This window comes from Lytechinus variegatus, chromosome 16 (genome assembly GCF_018143015.1).
Source record: "Lytechinus variegatus isolate NC3 chromosome 16, Lvar_3.0, whole genome shotgun sequence".
Classification (NCBI taxonomy): domain Eukaryota; kingdom Metazoa; phylum Echinodermata; class Echinoidea; order Temnopleuroida; family Toxopneustidae; genus Lytechinus; species Lytechinus variegatus.
This window is the reverse complement of record NC_054755.1, coordinates 25,041,698-25,064,784: the sequence shown is the minus strand read 5'-3', so window position 1 is coordinate 25,064,784 and position 23,087 is coordinate 25,041,698. Positions and strand designations below refer to the sequence as shown.

At 36.2% G+C, this 23,087-nt stretch overlaps 1 protein-coding gene across 1 annotated transcript; it reads right to left on the bottom strand.

Annotated features, from left to right (window-relative positions):
* Window positions 1-2,722: 2,722 nt before the first annotated feature.
* Window positions 2,723-14,278, bottom strand: LOC121429406. The gene is made up of 5 exons (XM_041626383.1): window positions 14,213-14,278; window positions 8,591-8,683; window positions 6,578-6,666; window positions 4,720-4,816; window positions 2,723-2,923 (listed from the first exon to the last, which is right to left on the bottom strand). Exons 2-5 carry the CDS (start codon window positions 8,614-8,616, stop codon window positions 2,746-2,748), a joined length of 390 nt encoding a protein of 129 aa, XP_041482317.1. The 5' UTR covers window positions 8,617-8,683; window positions 14,213-14,278; the 3' UTR covers window positions 2,723-2,745.
* Window positions 14,279-23,087: the final 8,809 nt, after the last annotated feature.

Below are 23,087 nucleotides of genomic sequence, written 5' to 3'. Positions count from 1 at the left end.
AAAATAAATTTCGTGTACGAAATAAAACAGCGTCATGACGAAAGATTTTCGTCTGAATTAAAACACATTTTGTGTACGAAAGTGCTTGAATTGCACAGAATATACTGGCGGACACTTGGCGCCCCATATCTATGTACATGTTTTATCTCTCCTTTGTTTTTGTTTTTAAATACATGTTTCTAAGGCTAAATTATGCCTTTAATTTCTAACAGAGACATTTTTCTAACCTTTTAAAAAATGTCACAAGATTATCGGATAGCTCAGGGGAAGTTTGGAAAGCAATTCAATTATCATTCTTTCAATTCATTTCACATGTTTGAGGACTTAATCCCAACCATTTACAAAAGTATCAGGGTTAGATTCAAATTAATTGCAAAAATCAACAAATCTCTTTTATGGATAAAGTATAATTAAACACCACATACGAAACCATCTTAAATTAGAAAAATAAACAATTACACTATTGCTAACAGATTCTGCAATCTTTTTTCAGTATAGAATCTTCCAGTTTATGCCGTTCATTGTCTAGATTCATTTACATTGAATATGGCATTAAAAAATAATTGAATCTTTATGCTGTGTGTGAATACATTTGTAAAAATTTAGTAAGAGCATCCAAACCAGTATGTTCAGAAAAAAGAACAAGCTTTTTGAAATAATTTATCCCTTATCCATTACTATATCAAACTTTATCATAATATTGAAATATCATCAACATTTCTTTGAAGCATATTTGTATGTAAAAGCAATGATTAATTGCAATGTAGGTGGAAAGAAATAGTGAGGGACATCATCAGTCTGCTCATTCGCATACCGACCAGGAAGTGTTTTGTGAAATAATGCAAATTTTAAGATGTCATAACTTTCTTATTTTACATTGGATTTTGATGAAATTTTCAGCGTCATGCTTGTTGGATTTTTCTCGTTTTATTCAAGTAAACTTTCTGTTGTGGTTGACTTGTCCTTAAAGTATACATGTATAACTCCGCTATATACATCGCATACACTGAGAAAAACCATTCATGAATGCACACTTTTGGCAAGGGCACTTAATTCATGCTTGAATGAAGTGCAATTTTTCTTGCCGAAGTACAAGTACAAATGAAACCTCTTTTGAGAATGTGTGCCTTATTGTTTATGTGATGCAAGGGTACCTTTTCATGAAGTGTCCTGTCACTGATCAACAGAACCAAAGATACTACAAGGGGAATATTGGACACTTCGGCAATTTTTTAAAAGCTCGATTAATGCTCATGGGGAAGGGCGCTCACTAGTGTTGAGCAAGTAAGTAAACCATCGCACATTGGCACGCTGCTGTGTATAAAACATATGGGAGGAATGAGAGGGAATTTCGGAGAGGACTCAAGTGCGGCGCATGGAAAATTCCTCCTTCTATTACCCAGAAACCTCTGAAATATATTAATCTTTAATTCAAGAAAACAAAATTGAATAAAATTTTTTTCCAAATGTAAAAATCATCTATTCCTTCACCCCTTCACCATTTCTGTACAAAACCATATCGCGATGCGCAAAGGTAAAACAAGTGGAATGCCTCTGGCCGTCTCACCTGCATCACGCGGTTCAATATAGCAGCAGTGCTGACTTTGAATACTACTCTAACTCGCACAAGATGTTCAGTGATACATGGTTACTCTTATGTCCACTTTTTATGAACTAGACCAATAAACTTACAGAGATATGATGGTTATTCAACAAAAAAACCCAACATGGCCAAAGTTCATTGACCTTACATGACCTTTGACCTTGATCATGTGACCTGAAACTCGAACAGGATGTTCAGTGATACTTGATTACTCTTATGTACAAGTTTCATGAATCAGATCCATAAACTTTCAAAGTTATGATGGTAATTCAACAGATACACCCAATTCGGCCAAAGTTCATTGACCTTTGACCTTGGTCATGTGACCTGAAACGCGCACAGGATGTTCAGTGATACTTGATTACTCTAATGTCCAAGTTTAATGAACTAGACCAATAAACTTTCAAAGTTATGATGGTAATTCAACAGATACCCCCGATTCGGCCAAAGTTCATTGACCCTAAATGACCTTTGACCTTAATCATGAGACCTGAAACTTGCACAAAATGTTCAGTGATGCTTGATTACTATTATGTCCAAGTTTCATGAATCAGATCCATAAACTTTCAAAGTTATGATGGGAATTCAACAGATATCCCCAATTCGGCCAAAGTTCATTGACCCTAAATGACCTTTGACCTTGGTCATGTGACGTGAAACTCATGCAGGATGTTCAGTGATACTTGATTAACCTTATGTCCAAGTTTCATGAACTAGGTCCATATATTTTCTAAGTTATGATGACATCTCAAAAACTTAACCTCAGGTTAAGATTTCGATGTTGATTCCTCCAACATGGTCTAAGTTCATTGACCCTAAATGACCTTTGACCTTGGTCATGTGACATGAAACTCTAATAGGATGTTCAGTAATACTTGATTAACCTTATGGCCAAGTTTTATTAACTAGGTCCATATACTTTCTAAGTTATGACGTCATTTCAAAAACTTAACCTCAGGTTAAGATTTGATGTTGACGCCGCCGTCGGAAAAGCGGCGCCTATAGTCTCACTTTGCTTCGCAGGTGAGACAAAAATGTTGTTACTCACTCAACGATGTAGGGCGCTTTTCCCAAACGCTTCATTGCGCGCTCTATGTACTGTCCGATCTTTCCCTTGTAGTATCTTTGCCAGAAATTATAAGCTACTGAAATCCTTGCATCTTATTGGTGAGAGCATTTTTCTGTGTGTGTGCTCTTACCCTTTCTTCCATCTCCTTCTCTTTCAAGGCTTCGGCAATCTTCCGCCGTTTTTCAAACTCCGCTTGCGCAATTTGCTCTCTTTCCAACCAAGCCGCCTCCTCTCCATTCCTCTCTGTGTTCCTAGGGTAGAAAAAATATATATATACTTGTACAAAATATTTCCGATTATCATTGTGTATTCTTAACCTGGCATTCTTAATTCTTAATCTGTCATTCTTCACTGACTCTAAACCAGGAGGCTCAACCAAGAGGCTCAATAGAGTCAATCCAAAAGCGTGCTCTACGTACAATATTAGGAATACGATATGAATCATATCAACAGGCACTCGAATCATGTAATCTCACTTCTATGAGAAACAGAAGAGAATCACTTTGCCTGAACTTCACTAGATCACTGTATTGTAACTTCCGTGACTGGTTGCCCCAAAGCCAGAATTCTTTTACTGTAGGCAATTGAGACACAGTAAGAGGATACGTGAAATCAAATGCAGAACAGAACGCTATAAAAAGAGCGCCTTACCCTATTTGGTAAGGCTCTTAAACCAGCAATGATATAACAATTTTAATAATTCAGCTTTTTACTACTTTTTTTAATTCATGATTACTTATCTAGTATTTATGCCCTTCCATCTTGCAAGGCTATACCATTTATAATTTTTGTCACATTCGAATTTCTGCTTTTGTTTGTCAAACTATTTTTCATATTTGAAACTCGGTCTATAATAATTCTTAACTGAAACAGGCAACATGATTCAAAAGTAGAAAACAATCTTTGTACCGGCCGCGATTCAACTAATTTCTAAATTATACTGATCAAGCAAAGTGACTGGTAAATGAACTTTACCCTTAATATGTAATAATTCTATTCTTAAACATGTCTATTTGAAATTTTTTAATGAATTTTATAATTGCTTTTCCATGATTACCAAATTTAAAATTTTACCTTTTACATGTATCAGTACTCTGTATTCTCATTTTGCAATATATTATGTGATCTTTTATATTCTTGTTATTCTTCTTCAACTTCCTTTTTTTCTTTTTCATTATCTTCTTCTCCTCCCTCTCCTTTTCTTCTTCTTCTTCTCCATCTTCTTCTCCTCCTTCTTCTTCCCCTTCTCCTTCTGCTCCTTATTCTTTTTCTTCCTATTATTTTTCTTCATCTTCTTTGTTTTAATTATGGGTGTTTTTTACATTACTATTTTATCATACGTAATGTGTATGGTTTGATACATAGTAGTACGTTATTTATTGCATTCAGTCTGTGATATATGTGTACTTTTTAAAATATGTAAATAATTCCACTGTTTTGAGAGTGTACATTTTTAATATTGTATATCCATGTGCAATTCAGTCTTTGTAACTGCGATGCATGATTTAACAAATACCATACGATACCAAAGGGGTACTCCACGCTGAAAATAATTATATCTAAGTAAAATGATTTCATGTTATAAGTAAAAGTGGAAAGTGGGGATGTGACATCATCAGCCCACTTAATAAATATTCATGGCGATGTGCATATACCTGTTTTCATTGATAAACTTAAAAATTCAATAACTATAATTTGTTATCCGATTTTGATGAAATTTTCAGCATTTTTAGATATAAATCCTTCGCGATTTTCCGCCCGGACCACCCCTTTTGAACCCATAAGCAGCGATCCTCAAATATGAAATTATGCACAGCTGCCTATGCATGATGCTCTTCTTTTACAGAGGCAAGCTAAAAAAAGTGGACATTGTTGATATCTCAAAGAAATCAATTAGCCCATTTGTCAATTATCAAGTTAAATCCCATTCAAGAAACTGTGTTTATCATTCCTATACTAATAAACACAACCATGCAAGCTTTTGCACATCATTTCCATTTTGTGGTGGTCATCACCAAGCCAACCTAGAGATGACCAGACACCTTACCTGGCTATACAATAATCTGTTTCCTTTTGTTCTGCCTCCATTGCGCCTCCTCCTGCATCTTGCATTTCATCTTCATCTTCCTCATCTGCTGGAAAATCTACATAACAGTCAGAATTTTCAAGTATTACAAGGATATGATGGATCCTTCATCTTCATTAATTAATCTCTTGGAAAACTTTTAGAGGTCAGAATTACGTAAAATAATTAGAAATAAGACATCATCCTTCACTGACCGAACGACCGTACTTTGATTCTTATATACCCACTTCAAACTTTGTTTGGCAGGGGTATAATAAAATATGTGCCTAAAAAAGACTCTGCAAGATATTGTGTAATTGCTGAGAAATTACAACAACAAGCATGATTGTCGGTCTCTTTCCAAATCATAACAATACACTGTCCCACACGTGCTGTTTTGTTGATCTACATTGTGATCGATTTCAGCTTAGACTTCGGGATTTCACAAGGTTCAGTTTATGTAACTGAATCAGATCTTGATGATATAGTGACATTAGGTCTTGGCCTTACAGACTGTCACATGAAATCCATGTTTATTGCAACTACCTTCATTAATCTTATATAAAACCAATATTAAGCTGCCATGAAAACCACTACACGACATTGCATTATTGTCTTCCCATTTGATGCAGAGTCACTCCTTTACACGATTGGCTTATCCTTATGACAGTGATAGCCCAGTTCTTGGTCCCATATCCACTTGATGCAAAGCTGCCAACCATTATGGAATATTAATCAGATACAAAATTACAATGTGAATAACCAAATGTTTTCTTACGAGACAAAATCATAGTAACAAAAGTTTTTCACTCAGTCATTCAATCGGGAAGTAAACACTGAATTTACATTAGAACACATCTCATTAATATTCCGTAAGGGTTGGCAACTCGATTGATGCAATGTACAGTAGCACTGCAGACCTTACCATAAATACGGGATGTCATGCAAGCAACTATCTTCGTAACTTGGTATTAGGTAGTTAAATCCTTTTAGTGGATAATCATTTCACTTCTCTCCCATTTATATTAAGAAATGGAATTGGAGGAAACATATGGTTAGACCCTTGAGTTCGGAACGAGCGGGAATGAGATCGGAATAACAATTCTGGACTTAAATTTATCCAGTGCTATCATACAGCTTCATACTGGTATTACTTGTACTTTATGGCCGGGCAATGCCAGCACCTACAGTGAAAAGGGTATCAAAAATTCCTAAAGTCATGTAAAGAGGTAATAATGTTGATAAGTATTTTTAAAACAGGTACCAAATCAATAGACCAGTTCGTAGTTACTTTATGGACGATTTTGGTAAATGACCTTTCATTTCTTTCATTATGATAGGCAGATTTCAAAGCAAGATATTACGTACTGTAAGCTTGCCTTACGTAATATCTTGTATGTGCAGACAGAAAGACGAATAAAATATCTTATCTTACATAGCAGGATGAAGAGTGACTAGAATAGCGCACCAATGAACACATCATGAAGGTATTCGTTGCATTCCTACTTGAATGCATATACATGTAGCATGTTGCACAATGTACTTGGCAAACTGTGAAATACTGTCGTTCGTGGGCGCATTGTTGTTTTTTGTGGATGTAAATGAAAACCACAATTCAAAAGAATATATGAATAATCAAATAATAATATGTTCATTTATATAGCGCTCTTACAATATATAATCGTTTCACAGCGCTTTACACAGTTATGGAATACAAAATTATAATAACAAGACATCGATGTTGGTGCATATTTCATTAGATTTCAAACCACCATGTCACTTTAGTACAAATGACCTTCCTCTGATCATGCGCAGAAAGGAACTACGAACAGGCTTATACCTCTCCTCTGTGCATCTCGAAACTGTGCAGCTGCTTGTCTTTTCCTCTTCCGTTTCTCTTTCCTCACCTGGGCCCGGAAATATTTTCTCCTGGAAATAAGGGAAGAAAACTTTACTTCTTTGAGCAAATTCAAAACACTTTTCTCCCAGAATATTGTTCAATAGTAGGTGATGACAGTGCCTACATATATTATTTTTTTAGCCGCAAATAGGCCAGGGTACATTATATTTTTTGAGATTATGTAACTGCCCCCCCCATCGAAACCTTAGGCGCCGAAAATTGGCATGCGACCTTATTTACATGCGACCTAATCTACAAAATTGTAAATTATCTTTTTCATGAAAATTGGCTGTAGTTTGATATGCCAATTTATGCATAATTAATGATCAATTTTTTATGTATTATAAATAGGCCAGGGTACATTATATTTTTTGAGATCATGTAACTGCCCCCCCCCATCGAAACCTTTGGCGCCAAAAATTGGCATGCGACCTTATCTACATGCGACCTAATCTACAAAATTGTAAATTATCTTTTTCATGAAAATTGGCTGTAGTTTGATATGCCAATTTATGCATAACTAATGATCAATTTTCTATGTATTATATTGTATTTCTGTTTAACCTTTTGTTTTTCTTTTTTTAATGAAATTGGTCGGTGACACATATGTGACCATTAATAATATAAAATCAAGAAATCGGAATCAGTATTAAAAAGAACCAAATATTCATGTCAGCTGAAAACACAATCTATATTGAATTTAATTCAATACAGATTGTGTTTTCAGCTGACATTAATATTTGGTTCTAGTCACCTCTGAATGCCAACATCCCCACTTGGTGCGACTTTTGGCAAGGCATTTAGGGCCCCTTGAATAAAGACCTGAAGGCCTGTTTTTGCATAAATGCTTTCTTAGCAATCAAGTAAAATATCACAATTATCAAACACAGCTAATGCTCGATGTATGTAGACCCTTCAATTTAGGAATTGAACCATGTTGGCTTTGTGCACTCATTCATAGTAAAGGTACCGTAAGGGCACTACTATTCAACCCGTTTGGAGAGCTTCTACAAATATATAGAAATATGGAATTTACCTTAATTTCAGACCTGTCTTATTTCCAAGAGCAAATCCTGGTTATTCTTTTCATGTTATTTTTATCTTCAACCCGTCGACTGTTTAACGCCGGCAATCAAATTATACGGCAATGGTTTTTTGTACTAGTATTCAACCTAGCGATAAAGATGGCCCAGTCTCTGCAATCTGCCCCTGTCCCATCTGACTATGGACTAGACCATTTGAGATGAGACCAAACAGGCAATAAGTCAAAGCCGGAGACTTACATAGATCTAGATAGATCTAGTTTAACAATCAAAACCGTTTTGAGATTTGCTATCTATCATCACTCGGTTGAATACTAGTGCCATTCAGTGCAAAAGGTCATTGCCACATAATTTGATCTTCCACGCATACAGTCGACAGATTGAAAAAGAAAATATTGACAACAGATTACCCTGGAAATAACAAAGGTATGAAATTAAGACAAATTCCCTATTTCTAAATATTTGAGGGAATTTTCTTTTTTTTTACTTTTTCCTGTACCTCCTTGGACAACTTTGTACATGTACATCCCAGCATTTATAAGATTGCACTCAGGCGAGAAATACCTAAATTTCCTGTGAAATTAAGGTATTTCGCATGAAAATACTACAGTGGATTCATCTGGGGTATGGGTTAGGGCGGTCCGTGGACTATAGTTATTTGGTTAACTTTGCCTAATGCCTGGCAGCTCATCCAGGTATATCCAGTGCTTACTTATTTTTGTGATACTGTGTTATTGTAACAATTATTTTTTATGTTGTATTTGACTTGTTTGATATTATGCCAAATAAAATAATAATAATTGGAAATCATGGGGACTGATCAGGCGATGGAACATGAATAAACTAAGTAATCACCGCCCGCTACGTTCAAACATTAAAGAGGAAGTGATGAGAATGCATTGGAACTCACGGCAAGTGTCCGGCAACTGCAGCCATCTTGTTGGCCTGTCACCTCATCCGAGCTCAAAACTTGGAGCAATCAATATTGTCCTTCAAGAGAGATCTAAAGAAAACAGAAAGAGCAAATTTAAACAAGAAAGGAAAACAATATAAAACTTGGGAGATCAATTTAGGGTGTTATATGTAGATCAGTTTTCAGTGTTATAGCTAGCGCAAGAGTGGACGGGCCCCAAACTCAAAAGGCAGAAGATTTCTGACCACCACTCACCTACCTCAAGCGATGTTTGTGCAGGCTCCACTCCACTTCAGCTACACTACGCTCCACCTACCTGAACATCAAGATCGAAATCTCGCTCTGATACTTTGAGTGGCAAAGGTGGGAAAAATGTATTTTTTTTTTAAAAACTTTAAAGTCGAAATGACATTGAAAAAAGAAGGTAAGCTTAATTTCTTATTCTATACCCCAATTTAACTCCACATCCATCCTCCAGTAAGCCTCAAAATTGGTAATTTAGAGTCAACATCAAGTTCCTCACAGTCACACGTATAATTTGCTGCCGATTTCAAAACATCGCATGTCCCACTTCAACCACTGAACTGAAAATACGTATTTCTAGTTCAGTGGTTGAAGCGGGACATTTTAATACTTTTTAATCTAGCACCGCTCATGATTTTGCCGCCCTCTATACGCGTCATGTAACTAGGTTGCATTAACAAAGGATCAAAGATGGCAATGAGTCGATGACAACAAATTCTATTTTTATTTTTTTATCGCATTTTGGCGATATTTTGTAACCATAACTATCCATTTTTTGCCAAACGTCGCCAACCGATATTTTTACCCATGTACAGAAGTGTTACAGATCAGAGATGCCAAGTTCAAAGACCAGCTATGCGTGAGATTTTCTGTGAATTGAGTGAGATCACAGACATTGTGTACAATGTATATGGGGATAGGCTGTGATAGTTGCGTGAGACAGACATTTGAGGGGATGAAAAAGAGTCCAAAATGTTTGAGTCTCACGCATAATGCGTGAGACTTGGTAGCTCTGGTGTTATTCTCAGATTCTAAATATAACTAGCAGTTTGGCGCATTTTTATAGTTGCCTTTTCCCGTGGTGTGTGGAAGGCTATATATTCGAGCGCCAGGCGTTATGGGGAGTACCCTATGTAGAGTAGATGACTTTATTTCCCAGACGCCTCCAGGCTACGCACGGCCAATATGGGAGACCGTCTCCAATAAGGGAGACAATCGCCGATATTGGAGGCCAGCTTTGCAAAACACCAACAAACGCATGTAGACGGTGAAAAGGGGGAATCTGCTTCTCACATTTTCATTTGCCAAGGTAATCCATTTGAAGCAAATGTAAACAAATATTGATCTCCCAAACTGGAGACTGTCTCTAAAATTGGATACCAAAATTCTTTACAAAAGTCCAATATAGTGGAGATAATCTCTCTCATGACATGGGAGACAGTCTCTTTTATTGGCCGTGCGCCTCTGTTTGTTTGGCAAAAACTAAATACGTACACGCGAGGCCGAGGGTCCAAGCTAGCTACATAGACCCTCGCACATGTGCATGCGATGTTTTGAAATCTGCAGCGAACTTATTTATCCGTGTGACTGTGAGGAACTCGAAATCAAATCAATTGGCTCTAGATCTAGTTCTAAATTCAATGATAAATCACCAATTTTGAGGCTAAACGAAGGACTCATCCAATGAACAAGGTTATGATATAAAATTGTTCTCAGTTACATATCCATGTGTGGCAAAATAAGGGTGGCAATGTTTGGCTTATTTTCTCTTTTTATATAGGACAAATGCTTGATTTTCTTACACTGTCAGTTTTCATTACAGCTATTAATCATATAACTTGGCTCTTCTGTAAATTTAATCTTTTAAATTATTTTTTCTTAATTAGAAATAGAGGTTGAAAAATGAAAATTTTCTTGCCATATTACTTTCCACCAATAGAGGGCGTACACAAAAATATGCTCAAAATTCAAGATTTTGAGCGCTGTAGTGAATACAAAATTATTCCCAAGTTACTAATGAAAAATAAATTGCAACTGTATGGAAATTATTAATTTTGGTCACAAAAGTGATATTTTAATGATTTTTTAAAGTGTGTGCTATATACAGCTTTGGCATACCATAGTCCTACCTGTAGATTCTCCACAGGCAGGATGATAGCAGTGAACAAGTGAATATGGAGTGAAATTTAGGGACATAATTAGGGTGTAAAGTAAGAAATAAAGTTTTTCTTCTTTTTCGACTTTAACGTCTTACAATAAATATGCATTTTTCCCCACCTTTGCCACTCGGAGTATCACTATCAGAGAGCGAGTTTTGGGTCTCGCTGTTCGGGTAGGTGGAGCGAGCGTAGGTAGTGTAGCGACAAGCGGTACGGTACAGTAGTCGGTACCGTACGTACGTTAACAGCCCGGGGGGGCACTCAGTATATATAATGCATATTGGTACATGTGCCGCGGAAGGGACCCCCATTTTTACACTCAAATTTCCGTTCCAATAGCATTTTTGTCTTATTGAGAAAAAGAACAAAAAAACTGCTGCAAAGGCCAAGGCATAGCATTTTCTTCTTATCGAGAAAAAAAGAAGAAACCTGCTCCAAAGCTTCGCATATTTTTCGTTACGCCGTTCCGATCGCATTTATCTGCTACAATGAGCTGCAATTTTGGTGAAAAGCGGCCGCAGAGAGCTCACCCGGTGGAGGCCGCGCTAGCTGCATGACCGTTCCATAGCTTAGCCTAAAATAATCATAGGGAAGCATATACGCGCTCACACGATGGCGATCCGTTCCAAGCCCAAGGACCCCCGTTTTCACAAACATTTGTCGATGACTCGATCGTTCCGAAGCCCGTTCTGACCCTCCTTTTTACAATAAGCCCGCTCCGAGGCCCCCGTTTTTTTGTCTCGCCTGCGGCACACCCCCACTATTTTTTTGGTCGAGTGCCCCGCGGCCCCCCCGGGGGTAACGTAGCTGAAGTGGAGCCTGCACGAACATCGCCGAGAGGTTGAATTGAATCACTCATTGAATGAACATTATAACCTTGTTCTCAGTTATATTTCCATGTGTGGCAAAATAAGGGTGGCAATGTTTGGCTTATTTTCTCTTTTTCTTTGGGGCAAATGCTTGATTTTTTTACACTGTCAGTTTCCATTACATCTATTATTCATACAACTTGGCTCTTATTTCAATTTGATTCTTTAAATCATTTTTTTCTTAATTAAAAATAGAGATCAAAAAATGAAAATTTTCTTGCCATATTACTTTCCACCAATAGAGGGCGTACACAAATATATGCCCTAAATTCAAGTTTTTGAGCGCTCTGGTGAATGAAAAAATTATTCCCAATTACTAATGAAAAATAAATTGCAACTGTATGGAAATTATTAATTTTGGTCACAAAAGTGATATTTTAATGATTTTTTAAAGTGTGTGCTCTGTACAACATTGGCATACCATATAGTCCTACCTCTAGAGGTTTCACGGGCCTAATCACTAGTGGCAGGCCATAAATATTCATTCGAGCCAACCCATTGCTATTTTTTTTTATTTTGATATGGCTGATAGACAAAGTGTATGCATATGATTGTCCATCTAAAACTGATTCTATTTTTGGTAATTACTGAACTTCCTTTCCCAAATTGGGAAGAAATATCACCAATTTTGGACTATATTTTCACTGGCGGAAGGATTAGGGCTATTTTGCTGTTTGAGGTGATGAATCTGCTCCCCCGAAGGTGTCTTCAAACACGCCAATTTATTTTTAAAATGAGCCGGTCGAGGGACCCTTTTCTGGTCAGATATGGATAGCCAGATATAAATCCTATCCACTGGTAGTAAACATTCAACCCCCGAATTTCATCCTTATTTTTTATGAATTTTTTAAAGTGCCAATTTAACACATGAGTCTATGGGGAATGAATTAAGCCTGTGAAACCTATAACCCTGACCATAGCCTATTACATGGGGGATTCCCTAGTGGATGAAATACCTGCCCAACTCTTCAGTAGCAGATTGCATTTCACTAGTATACATGTTCCAATCATCAAGAGGTCCAAAAACTGAACTTCATGGCTATATACAAGGCTACATAGGGGTATAACAGGTAACAAGTTGTTATTAGTAACTCTGTGTTTGTGTACCTAGGCTAGCTAGGCTGTGCGTGTGTTTGTCACTGACACTGGGTTGCTTGCATGTTGTCGTGTGTTTTCGTATACCGACGAGCGCTGCTGTAAATCGTGTATAGCACCCATCACAAGATATAGTACACATTAGATAGGCCTTGCATCAATTGCACTTGTGAAATTGGTTCATGGGGAAGGGAATGAGAAGAGAAAACTTTAGAATTTGACTGAAGAGTGGTGGATTCAAGAGGGAGGGGGGGGGGTAGAGAAAAGCATATAGTTAGCTGGGGGGGGGGCTGAGAATGAGTTCTATACTGCTATCTTGTTCAACTTTTACTGACTTCTAGCCAGACTAGCCCCCATCCATTTAGAATACAAGCCATCTAACCCCCTCTCTCTCTTACACCCTGGCTTGGGCCCTTGTCATAGGAAGATGTGAATGTATAGTATGCTTGTATGTTGATTCTCATTTCTTTTTATTGTTATCTAATTTAACTCATGTGAATCTGGTATTGATATTGTGGGCAGATCTTGAATCCAGATATGCACACTATTCATATCTATAATTTGTATTAAAGGATTTGGGCCCTACATTGCATCCATTGTTGAGCTACATATAGGCATGTAGGATGTGTGTAAATCCATAGGGCACTGGACATTAGGAGTAACATTAGAAATGGTCATTACATAACACATCTGTATATTTCATGCATTTCTTTGTGATAAAGTGAGTGTACAGATGTTAAAGAAAAGCCAGGAAGGTAAATTAAAAAGAAACCTTCATGTGCCATACAATACAGGTTTCACGGGCCTAATCACTAGTGGCAGGCCATAAATATTCATTTTCATTCGAGCCAACCCATTGCTATTTTTTTATTTTGATATGGCTGATAGACAAAGTGTATGCATATGATTGTCCATCTAAAACTGTTTCTATTTTTGGTAATTACTGAACTTCCTTTTCCCAAATTGGAAAGAAAAAATATCAAATTTTGGACTATATTTTCACTGGCGGAAGGATTAGGGCTATTTTGCTGCTTGAGGTGATGAATCTGCTCCCCCCGAAGGTGTCTTCAAACACGCCAATTTATTTTTAAAATGAGCCGGTCGAGGGACCCTTTTCTGGTCAGATATGGATAGCCAGATATAAATCCTATCCACTGGTAGTAAACATTCAACCCCCGAATTTCATCCTTATTTTTTATGAATTTTTTAAAGTGCCAATTTAACACATGAGTCTATGGGGAATGAATTAAGCCTGTGAAACCTAGATTCCCCACAGGCAGGGTGGTAGCAGTGAACAAGTGAATTGAATGTTGTACCGGTACCACTCACCATGGAAAATCTCCCGCGTAAGGCATAACAGAGACTTGCTCTGAAGAAGGACAAAAGAAACAACACATTTGTGCTTAAAACATTTAAGTTACTTATAAAAATAAATTCGAAATTTTTTTCAAGAATGATTTTTTAACGCTTACTTTCAATCAGATCCCGGCTAAGATGCTCTCTCCGAAGATTTCTACTGCGGTGGAAATCACGCAAACATGCATCGAAATGAGAATTTTCCTATCTAACAGTCTCGATTCGATATTCAAGTTGTCGGCGCATATCAGTAAATTGTACCAAAAAAAATCAACAGATACATGTAGGTTGCATCTCGTGTAAAAAAAATATAAGATCGTATCTTTGTGACTTATAACGTGAAGTAGGCCATCTTTTTGACAAGATGACGATGAAAGGGCATTGAACTGAGTGGCCACCCCCCCCCCCCCCGGCCCGGCTGGGGAGAGGGGAGGGGCGGCCGGTATCTTTTTTAAAGGGGAATCCAGCCTTGGCCATAAAATGTTGTGTTGGGAAGGAGAAAAATAAATTAAACAGAATGGTGAAAGTTTGAAAGAAATTGGACAAGCAATAAGAAAGTTATAGCTGCTTTAAAATTGAGATCACTAATACTATGTAGATTTCAAATTGGCAACTGGGTAAGTAAATTATGACAAGGGGCAAGGGCAACTTTCCCATAGGCCATGTACTTTATTATCAGGGATTTGTGGTTTTCTCCTAAGTACCCATTCCCCTGGGGCAGTAATCTAAATATAACCCATGTAGTATATTGTTTTATGTCCTCATGAAAGAAAAATATAATTTGAAATAAAACTTTTGGGAAAAATTACATTTTAGCCATATGTATTGGGTACATGGAAGAGTAGTCCTTGCCTTACATCACTATGACATCACATATGCGGCCAATTTGAAATCTCCATGGGTATAGTGATTACCAATATTTACAACTTTTAAAAATTCATATCTTTCGTTTTGTTTGTCCAATATTGTTCAAACTTTCACCTATCAACTTGTCTGATTTTTCTTTTCCTTATTAAAACAAGTTTTTATTTGGGTTGGATTCCCCTTTAAATGCATACACTTAAAGGTCAAGTCCACCTCAGAATAATGTTGATTTGAATCAATAGAGAAAAATCAGACAAGCACAATGCTGAAAATTTCATCAAAATCGGATGTAAAATAAGAAAGTTATGACATTTCAAAATTTTCAACAAAATAGTTATACGAACGAGCCAGTTACATCCAAATGAGAGTCAATGATGTCACTCACTCACTATTTTTGTTTTTCATTGTTTGAATTATATAATATTTCAATTTTTACGAATTTGACAATTAGGACCTCCTTGCCTGAAGCACAAAATGTTAAAATAATGGAATTCCACGTATTCAGGGAGGAATGAAACTTCATTTCACATGACAATGACGAGAAAATCACAATATTTCATATAATAAAATACAAAAGAAATATAGTGATGTCATCACTCTCTCATTTGGATGTACTGGCTCGTTCATATTACCATTTTGTTGAAAATAAGCGAAACTTTAAAATGCCATAACTTTCTATTTTACATGCATTTTGTAAAACAATGCTTGTTGAATTCAAATCAATTATGTAACTTATAATTAATTATAAATAAATGAACTAATAAGAATACAAAATCATATTTTAATATTTCAACATTATATTATCCTAAACAATAAAATTTTCCAATAAATAAATCATACTTATATACATCTGTTTTCATTGTATTTTTCCAATACATAAACACATACTTTTTAGAAATGATTTTTATGCATATGGCTTGTCCATTGCCATAAAATATACCCCCGGCCTCCCCACATTAACCGCCACAGTGAATGTTGAATTTATTAGGGAGGTATTAAAAACAGATTTAAATTTAGATAATGGCTATGTTATTCATTAATGCTAAACAAACACTTCTAATTACTTCTGGAAAAAAGTCTCAGGCAATAACTATCGATTAATGAAAAGAAAGTTGGTCCCCTTCTTGATTTGTGCCCATCTTTTTAATATTCCCTTCCTTTTTGAAGGAGGGGGCTATTAGTTTTATCATTTTGCTGACAGGATCCTTTTATTATACTCTAAAAACGGACAATTAAAGGAAAATCAAATAAAGAACTAAAAAAGTTTTGTGGGCCTTCCCATGTAGTAAATCTAGGGAGCTATTCCAAAAAAAGAGGACTGTCAAAATGTTTTATCCTTCAAAGTCTCTTAAACCGAAATTAGAAATAATACGAGAAGGCCTAAAAACCAATGTTTTACACAATCCGTTAAAAAGTGGAGCCATATTAATTTTTTTTAATTCAGATGACAAATGCTGATAAATTGCTCTCTTGGATGAAAATTTTATGATTTTGGCGCGCTCTAAATAACCCTTTATGTTTTGTGCGAAGACTTTTATGAATCTGATTAATAATTTCGTCATGAACAGATAGAAAGCCTAGTGTTTAAAATTTGGAAAATCAAAACTCCAGTCTCCTTTCCCTTAGAATATCATTCCCAAAACCCCAATACATGATAGGCCTCAATGATATATTTTTCTCTTCGCTGCTCGATTATTTTAATACTACTAGCTCTCTTGATCGTAGAGAGAATTATGATGATAGGATTCCTGGGTGACTAAGAAAATTACATTTAAGACTGACGATTTCCATGTGTCATTGGACTACTTTAAACCGCACATTATCTCTCTAATACAATAATGTTTAGCAACTACTCTTACATTATCTTGTTTAAGTTATCTAAACTTGTGTGGACTATCTATAAGAGCAACTGACGCCACAACCCTGAACAATGATCCATCCCCTACAGACACGTGACTTTGTGCGTAAAAACAGCACTTTTAAAATATTTTTAAAAATAAGGATTACTACCAGTATCAGACTTTTCATGTCTCTGACCAGATAAGGGTTTATATAACGACCGAACGGCTCATGCTTTTCCGACATAAATCGACCTTTATGAAAACGATCCTTAGAACATCTCATTCTTCACCTGAACTGAAAAAAATAATACCCTAATTCTTCTGCCAGTCAAATATAGTTCCTAAAGCTGAAGAGATATTTCTTCCTCATTTGGATAAAGGAAGGTCAGTAATCAGTGTAAGATCGCGAATCATATGAATACATTTCTTTCATAACTTTTACTAAATACAGAAAAAAAACTATGGCATTGTCATATATACGTTAAACATTTCCTTATTTCAAAATATGAAATGCAAGGTTGATAATGTCATGTATGTTTATTACCACTGCATGGTTACATAATGTACCACCACACATATGAAATTCATTTTATTTACTATTGTTTATATTTATTATGCAAACAAAATAACTCACGAACGAGTCTTCGTTATCAAACATGTCTTGTTATATATTGTTAAAAATTCTCCTCATATTTCTCTCTTTCTATTCAGTTCTTTCTTTCCCACTCTGTTCTTTTCACCCCTCACTCTATCTCTCTTGCTCTTCTTTTTACTCTTTGTTGATGTTCGCATCATTGAATATATTACTTTAGCCAATGTATAATTATGTATCTTTGTATTCTTTATTTCTCAATGGAACATCATTTTCAAGCTCTTAGAGCTTAAGATGCTCCATTCATGTATATATATATATAAAATGATTATACTAATATGAATATAATGTAATGTTTAAAATGATGTATATATGAATAAAATCAATCAATCAATCAATCATATATACCTGATAGACCATTCAGAAAAAAAAACATACTGATAAAACATAAAAGAAACAGGACATCAATATTTTTCTTCAAAATTATCAGTTTAATAAGTGTAACAAATAACATAACACCATTCAAAGCCATAATGGTAAAAAATGTAATACATTGTCACAAAGAATCCAAATTTGCTTGGGTGACCGATAAATGGCTCTACCTGAAATTGATTGAGGCGACCAGGGGAGCGTTTCATGAAAGGACTTGTCGGACGTTTTATCCGACAAGTCCCATTTTATCCGACAGTTACTATAGTAACAGTGCCTCTCAACCAATCAGAATCAAGGAAAGATGTCAGACCTGACAACTTGTCAGACAAAAATGTTGATGAAACGGTCCCCAGTAATCACTATAGCTCCCCTTACAACTAAGACCCTGGACAAAGGCCAGTTGAAACTCGAAAGGGAAGCGACCAAGCTTCTCATATAGGAGCTCTTTCGATGGTGAAATTAAAGGATTTCGTGCACATTTTGGATGGATTTTATTGAAAATTTTTCAAAAATTCCGGGGGGGGGGGGGGGCAACTGTCTCCCCTACTAAGCAATTCATGTAACTTTACACTCGAGATACACCAAGGCAGAGAAGAACTGGACGTAAATGATGATTGATAAGGGCAAAAGAGATAGAATGCAGAAGCTCTGAATATTTCCTATGTAAGCCACCACTGCATGTGGTTTTGAAGGTTTTTTTTAACGTGTCAAAGATTTCTTTGATCAGCAAAGTAACAGGAATGCATAAAAACCAAAAAAATTTCACCGGGGGGGGGGGCCTCGGAGGCCCCCCTCAACGAATCGCGCAATATTTTCGCAGCGCAAAATTTTTTGACCGCGCCACTCGCTGACTTTTTACTTTCAAGTTTTGCGCAACTTTTGAGACCAACTTTGAATCACCCGGGTACATGGTTCCGAAATTATGCAACATTATGTAAGTGCATGTCAGACCGAAAATTGCTCAAAAACCTGATTTTGTGTACAAGGTCAATGCAAATTGTGTTTTCAACCAAAATTCATAAATGTATGATTATTTTTAGTTTTGCTGGTCTAAATGTATTTATTTTATGCTTTATATGATCACAGAAGAGTCCCCGACAAATTTCATTAAAAAAAAAATGAAAAACAAAAGGTAAAAAAACAATGAAATACATAAGAAATTGCAAAAAACAATAAAATACATAAGAAAATGATTTGATATCACAATTTTTTTAATAAACACTTGCTAAGAACACCACAAAGTGTTTCTATACCAAAAATTAGTACATTTGGAGCTTTATTTTGGGAGTTAGAGGAAAAAGTATGATTTTTGCATACTAATTACGCATAAATTAGCATAATCACTTTATAGCGATTCGCATGAAATAAATTACTATACAATCTTGTAGATTATGTCTCAAGCAACCTGCGTGCCAATTTTCGGCCCGATCGCACGGTCGACGGCCGAGATCTTAGGGGGGGGGCCTGGGAGGCCCCCCCCCCGGCCATATGAACTCCCAAAATACCCGGCATAGATAGGGTTAAAGAAAATGTCAAGTGACCATGTCTGGTGACCTAGTGTTGCAACCTCTTAAATGTCTTGTAAGCAATTCTATAAATTGACAATTAAACCCCAAAGTTCAATGACGTCAAATGACATTTGACCTTCACTGGTAAACACATTATTGATTTAAAATCATTCGTAATATCCAATAGCCATTTCACACATTTCACGTTTCATTTAGTTTGATTAAACACTTTTAAGACAATGAACCTAATTTTTTTCATCAGAGTAGATTAATCTGGAATTATCTTTGACCTTCACCCAGGAATACAATTTTTAATCATGCAACTGATGAAATAAAATGTACCTAAAAACACTATATCCAAGTTTGAAAGAATAGCTCTTGTCCTTTGTTAAAAAGGAAAATACTTTAATGGCTGAAAATGTGGTCTTAGTTTAACCCAAGTTTAAACCATGGCTATCAGAATATGACCCAAAGGCCTGTGTTCTGAAGTCGGGTTTAACATAGACCATGGTCTAACTCTGTACTAAAATTATGGGAAGCCAAACGTTTCAAAATTTTGTTTAGAGTGAATGCTTCTCATGTTAACTGTGCTCTTTACTAATTCTTTAATGGTGAAGACAACTGTCATACTTATCCTTCCCAGGCAGTTAATAATGTTTTGGGAGTCAAATTAGCTGATACATTGAACCTCTACTGTTGTAGATTTGTTACAACTGGCTTTCCATAGTTAAATGATAAATGATAAATCACAACTAAAAACCATAGTTTAAATTAAACCCAACTTCAGAATACAGATGAAAGGATTTAGCGCAATGTGGTATTAGATTATATGAGAAAGAGACGAAATGCTCATGATATAAACACTCCAAACTGCCTGTCAGTGTTTCTCACTGCAAAAGGTTCATAATAATACATTATACAACTCCCAAGAATGTTCTGTGATCTGGTTGGCCCAAATCACATCACATGATACTCAACGAATTGCACTATTGCATCCAAAATGCACTATCCTGCACTCTGACGTCATACCACATCCACTATCCAGCACTCTGACGTCAAGAGTGCAGGAAATTGCGAGGTCTGGAATCATAACATGGGAGAGGGGGTGTATAAAACTTACACTGCACGCATTCTTGCACGTAGAGGACCTGGGGAGCGTTTCATCAATATTTTCATCCGACAAGCTGTCAGATCTGACATCTTTCCATGATTTTGATTGGCTGAGAGGCACTGTTCCTATGGTAACTGTCGGATAAAATGGGACTTGTCGGATAAAACGTCCGACAAGTCCTTCCATGAAACGCCCCCCTGAATAACAAACTCTGTGCTTGACTCACCAAATGGATATACCGCACTTGATCCTGCAGACCTCGGTGCGGTATATCCATTGGCTCTTCTCGCACATCATTCATTATTTGGCCCTGCATGCACGTGCTTACATGCATTATTTGCATAATGGTACCTAGATGCCTTACTACTGTAACTACACATCTAAGAACATTCATCATCCTAGCAGTATTCCTGAGTGACAGATACATAGATCAAATAGCTAAATATGATGAACTTCTTACAGCTATTATTGATATTAAAGGAAACCACAACCCAAGAAGAGAAGCAATCTTATTGGAAAGAGTAAGACAAGAGGAACAATTTTTCAGATTTTCACCACTATCTTTCAAATTGCATCTTGCCCCCTTCTGGACATAACATATGTCATGGGAAAATATAATTCACTCCATATTTGTCAAGGTCAGGAGGAAATGATGTGAAAAATGTAAAAATAAATGGGAAAATCAGAAGAAATTTGTGTACAAAACAAATGGAGATTTTTCCACAAAATCAGTCGTTTTGAAGCATGTTTGCAAATTTCAGGATCCCCATAGAAATACAAGACTTTTTTAACCTCAATAACTTGCTTCTTTTAAACCGATTTTGATGAAACTTGTTTTAAATAGTTCCTCTCAATTTACACATTCCAATAAGTTTGCTTCTCTTCTAGGATTTTGGTTTCCTTTAATACTGTCTTACAATTTGCTATGAATATCCTTGCTTTAGAATGAATACTATCATAAATATTCCTTTACTGACCACCTAATTTGTACCATCTGCACAATTTAGATGGTCAACGGAGGCATTCTGTTTTCTGGTTGTCTATCCATCCATTCATTCATTCATCCATCCATCCTGGTTTATATATATATAATATATATATATACTGTATATATATATACATATATATATATAGGCTATATATACATAGGATAGATCACCTTCAAACTAACAGTTATCTAAATTAGTTTTGGGGGCATCAGGATTCAAAATTCTTAGATTAGAGAGGTAATAAACACATTTCAGAAAAAAGCTTATTGGCAGGTGAACTTTCAAACCTGACTTGTGCATGACTTGAAAGTTGAAAAGATCTCATCAGTTTTGCAGATCATAACTTTTGTCACATTTCAAGACTTGCCTGGAAAATGGATGTTCTTAATGCAAGTAGTTGTATGTCTTGTCTCTAATTTGATTCTCTTTTTTTCAGATGGTAAACTTTGGCCATAAGTTTGTTATGCAACCAATTTTTTTTTCAACAAGTTCTATTCTTCTCTATATCTCAGAATATTTTTATGACTCCTGCTATGGAAGACAAAACAGCAGTATCCAAAGATGAAATAAGGCTTTGGACAGTGAGTGCCCTGAAGAGCTGCTTCGGAGCAAAAACCTGAAGGTTTCTGGCCGAAGAGACAAGTTGGTCGCAATGGTGTATGCAGCCAAGACATGCGAAGTCTTGCACCACTGGCCACCAGCGCAGTCTAAGTTGAGGCAGAGAAGATGAAGGTGAATATGGCCATCTCCTGAAAACCCAAACTGGGACAATACAGATTTTTTTTAATGGTATACTTGAAATCAAAGGAGGACGGTGCAAATAGGTTACAACAGCCAACATAGCATCACGGAAGTGTTTGCCAAGCCTAGCAGTAAACTTAGGTGTGTGGTTTCCTCCATGGCATTTGGCATGGACAATATAAACGATGCGGAGTATGTAATACAATTTGGTGTCCCATGGCATATTGTGAGGAGGTTGGAAGGGCAGGCACAGATAAGAGGAGGGTGCAGGCAAAAATATTAATAAACATTTTTTATCCTCAAAATTGTATAGAGTTCCAGACAGCCTATTTCAACAAGTGCAAAACCAATTAGCTATTAAAGGGAAGGCAAGAAATAAACAAAAAATATTGACTTTGTAATTACTCTGAACTGTCAACAGAAAAAAACTGTCCCAGTTCTCTGCTGGGGACAATGAAATAGCACATTATGTATCTAAATTAAAGTTGGGAATGTTTTTTCCAGTCATTTTAATAAATTCACTTTTTTGAAGCACCTAAATAGTCACTTTCACATGCATTTTTTTTCAATGCTTGACTTTCAAAAGATATCACACACACAGGCAACAATCATGCCCCTACAGCTGAAGCTTTTTTCAATTTTAACTCATCAAAAGTCGCAGGAATCTCAGTATTAAGGCACTTCGGCCTGCATCCTGAAGTTAGACCGTGGTCTAACTCTGTGCTAAAACTATGGGAAGCCAAAAGTGTCAAAATTTTTACTAAGTTGTATGTTTCGTATGTTTACTGTGCTCTTTCCTGATTCATCGGTCGTGAAGACAATCATCTATTTATACTTCCTAGACAATCATGAATGATTTGGGAGCGAAATGAGCTGAAATATGATATCTCTACTGTTAGTGATTTATGTAACA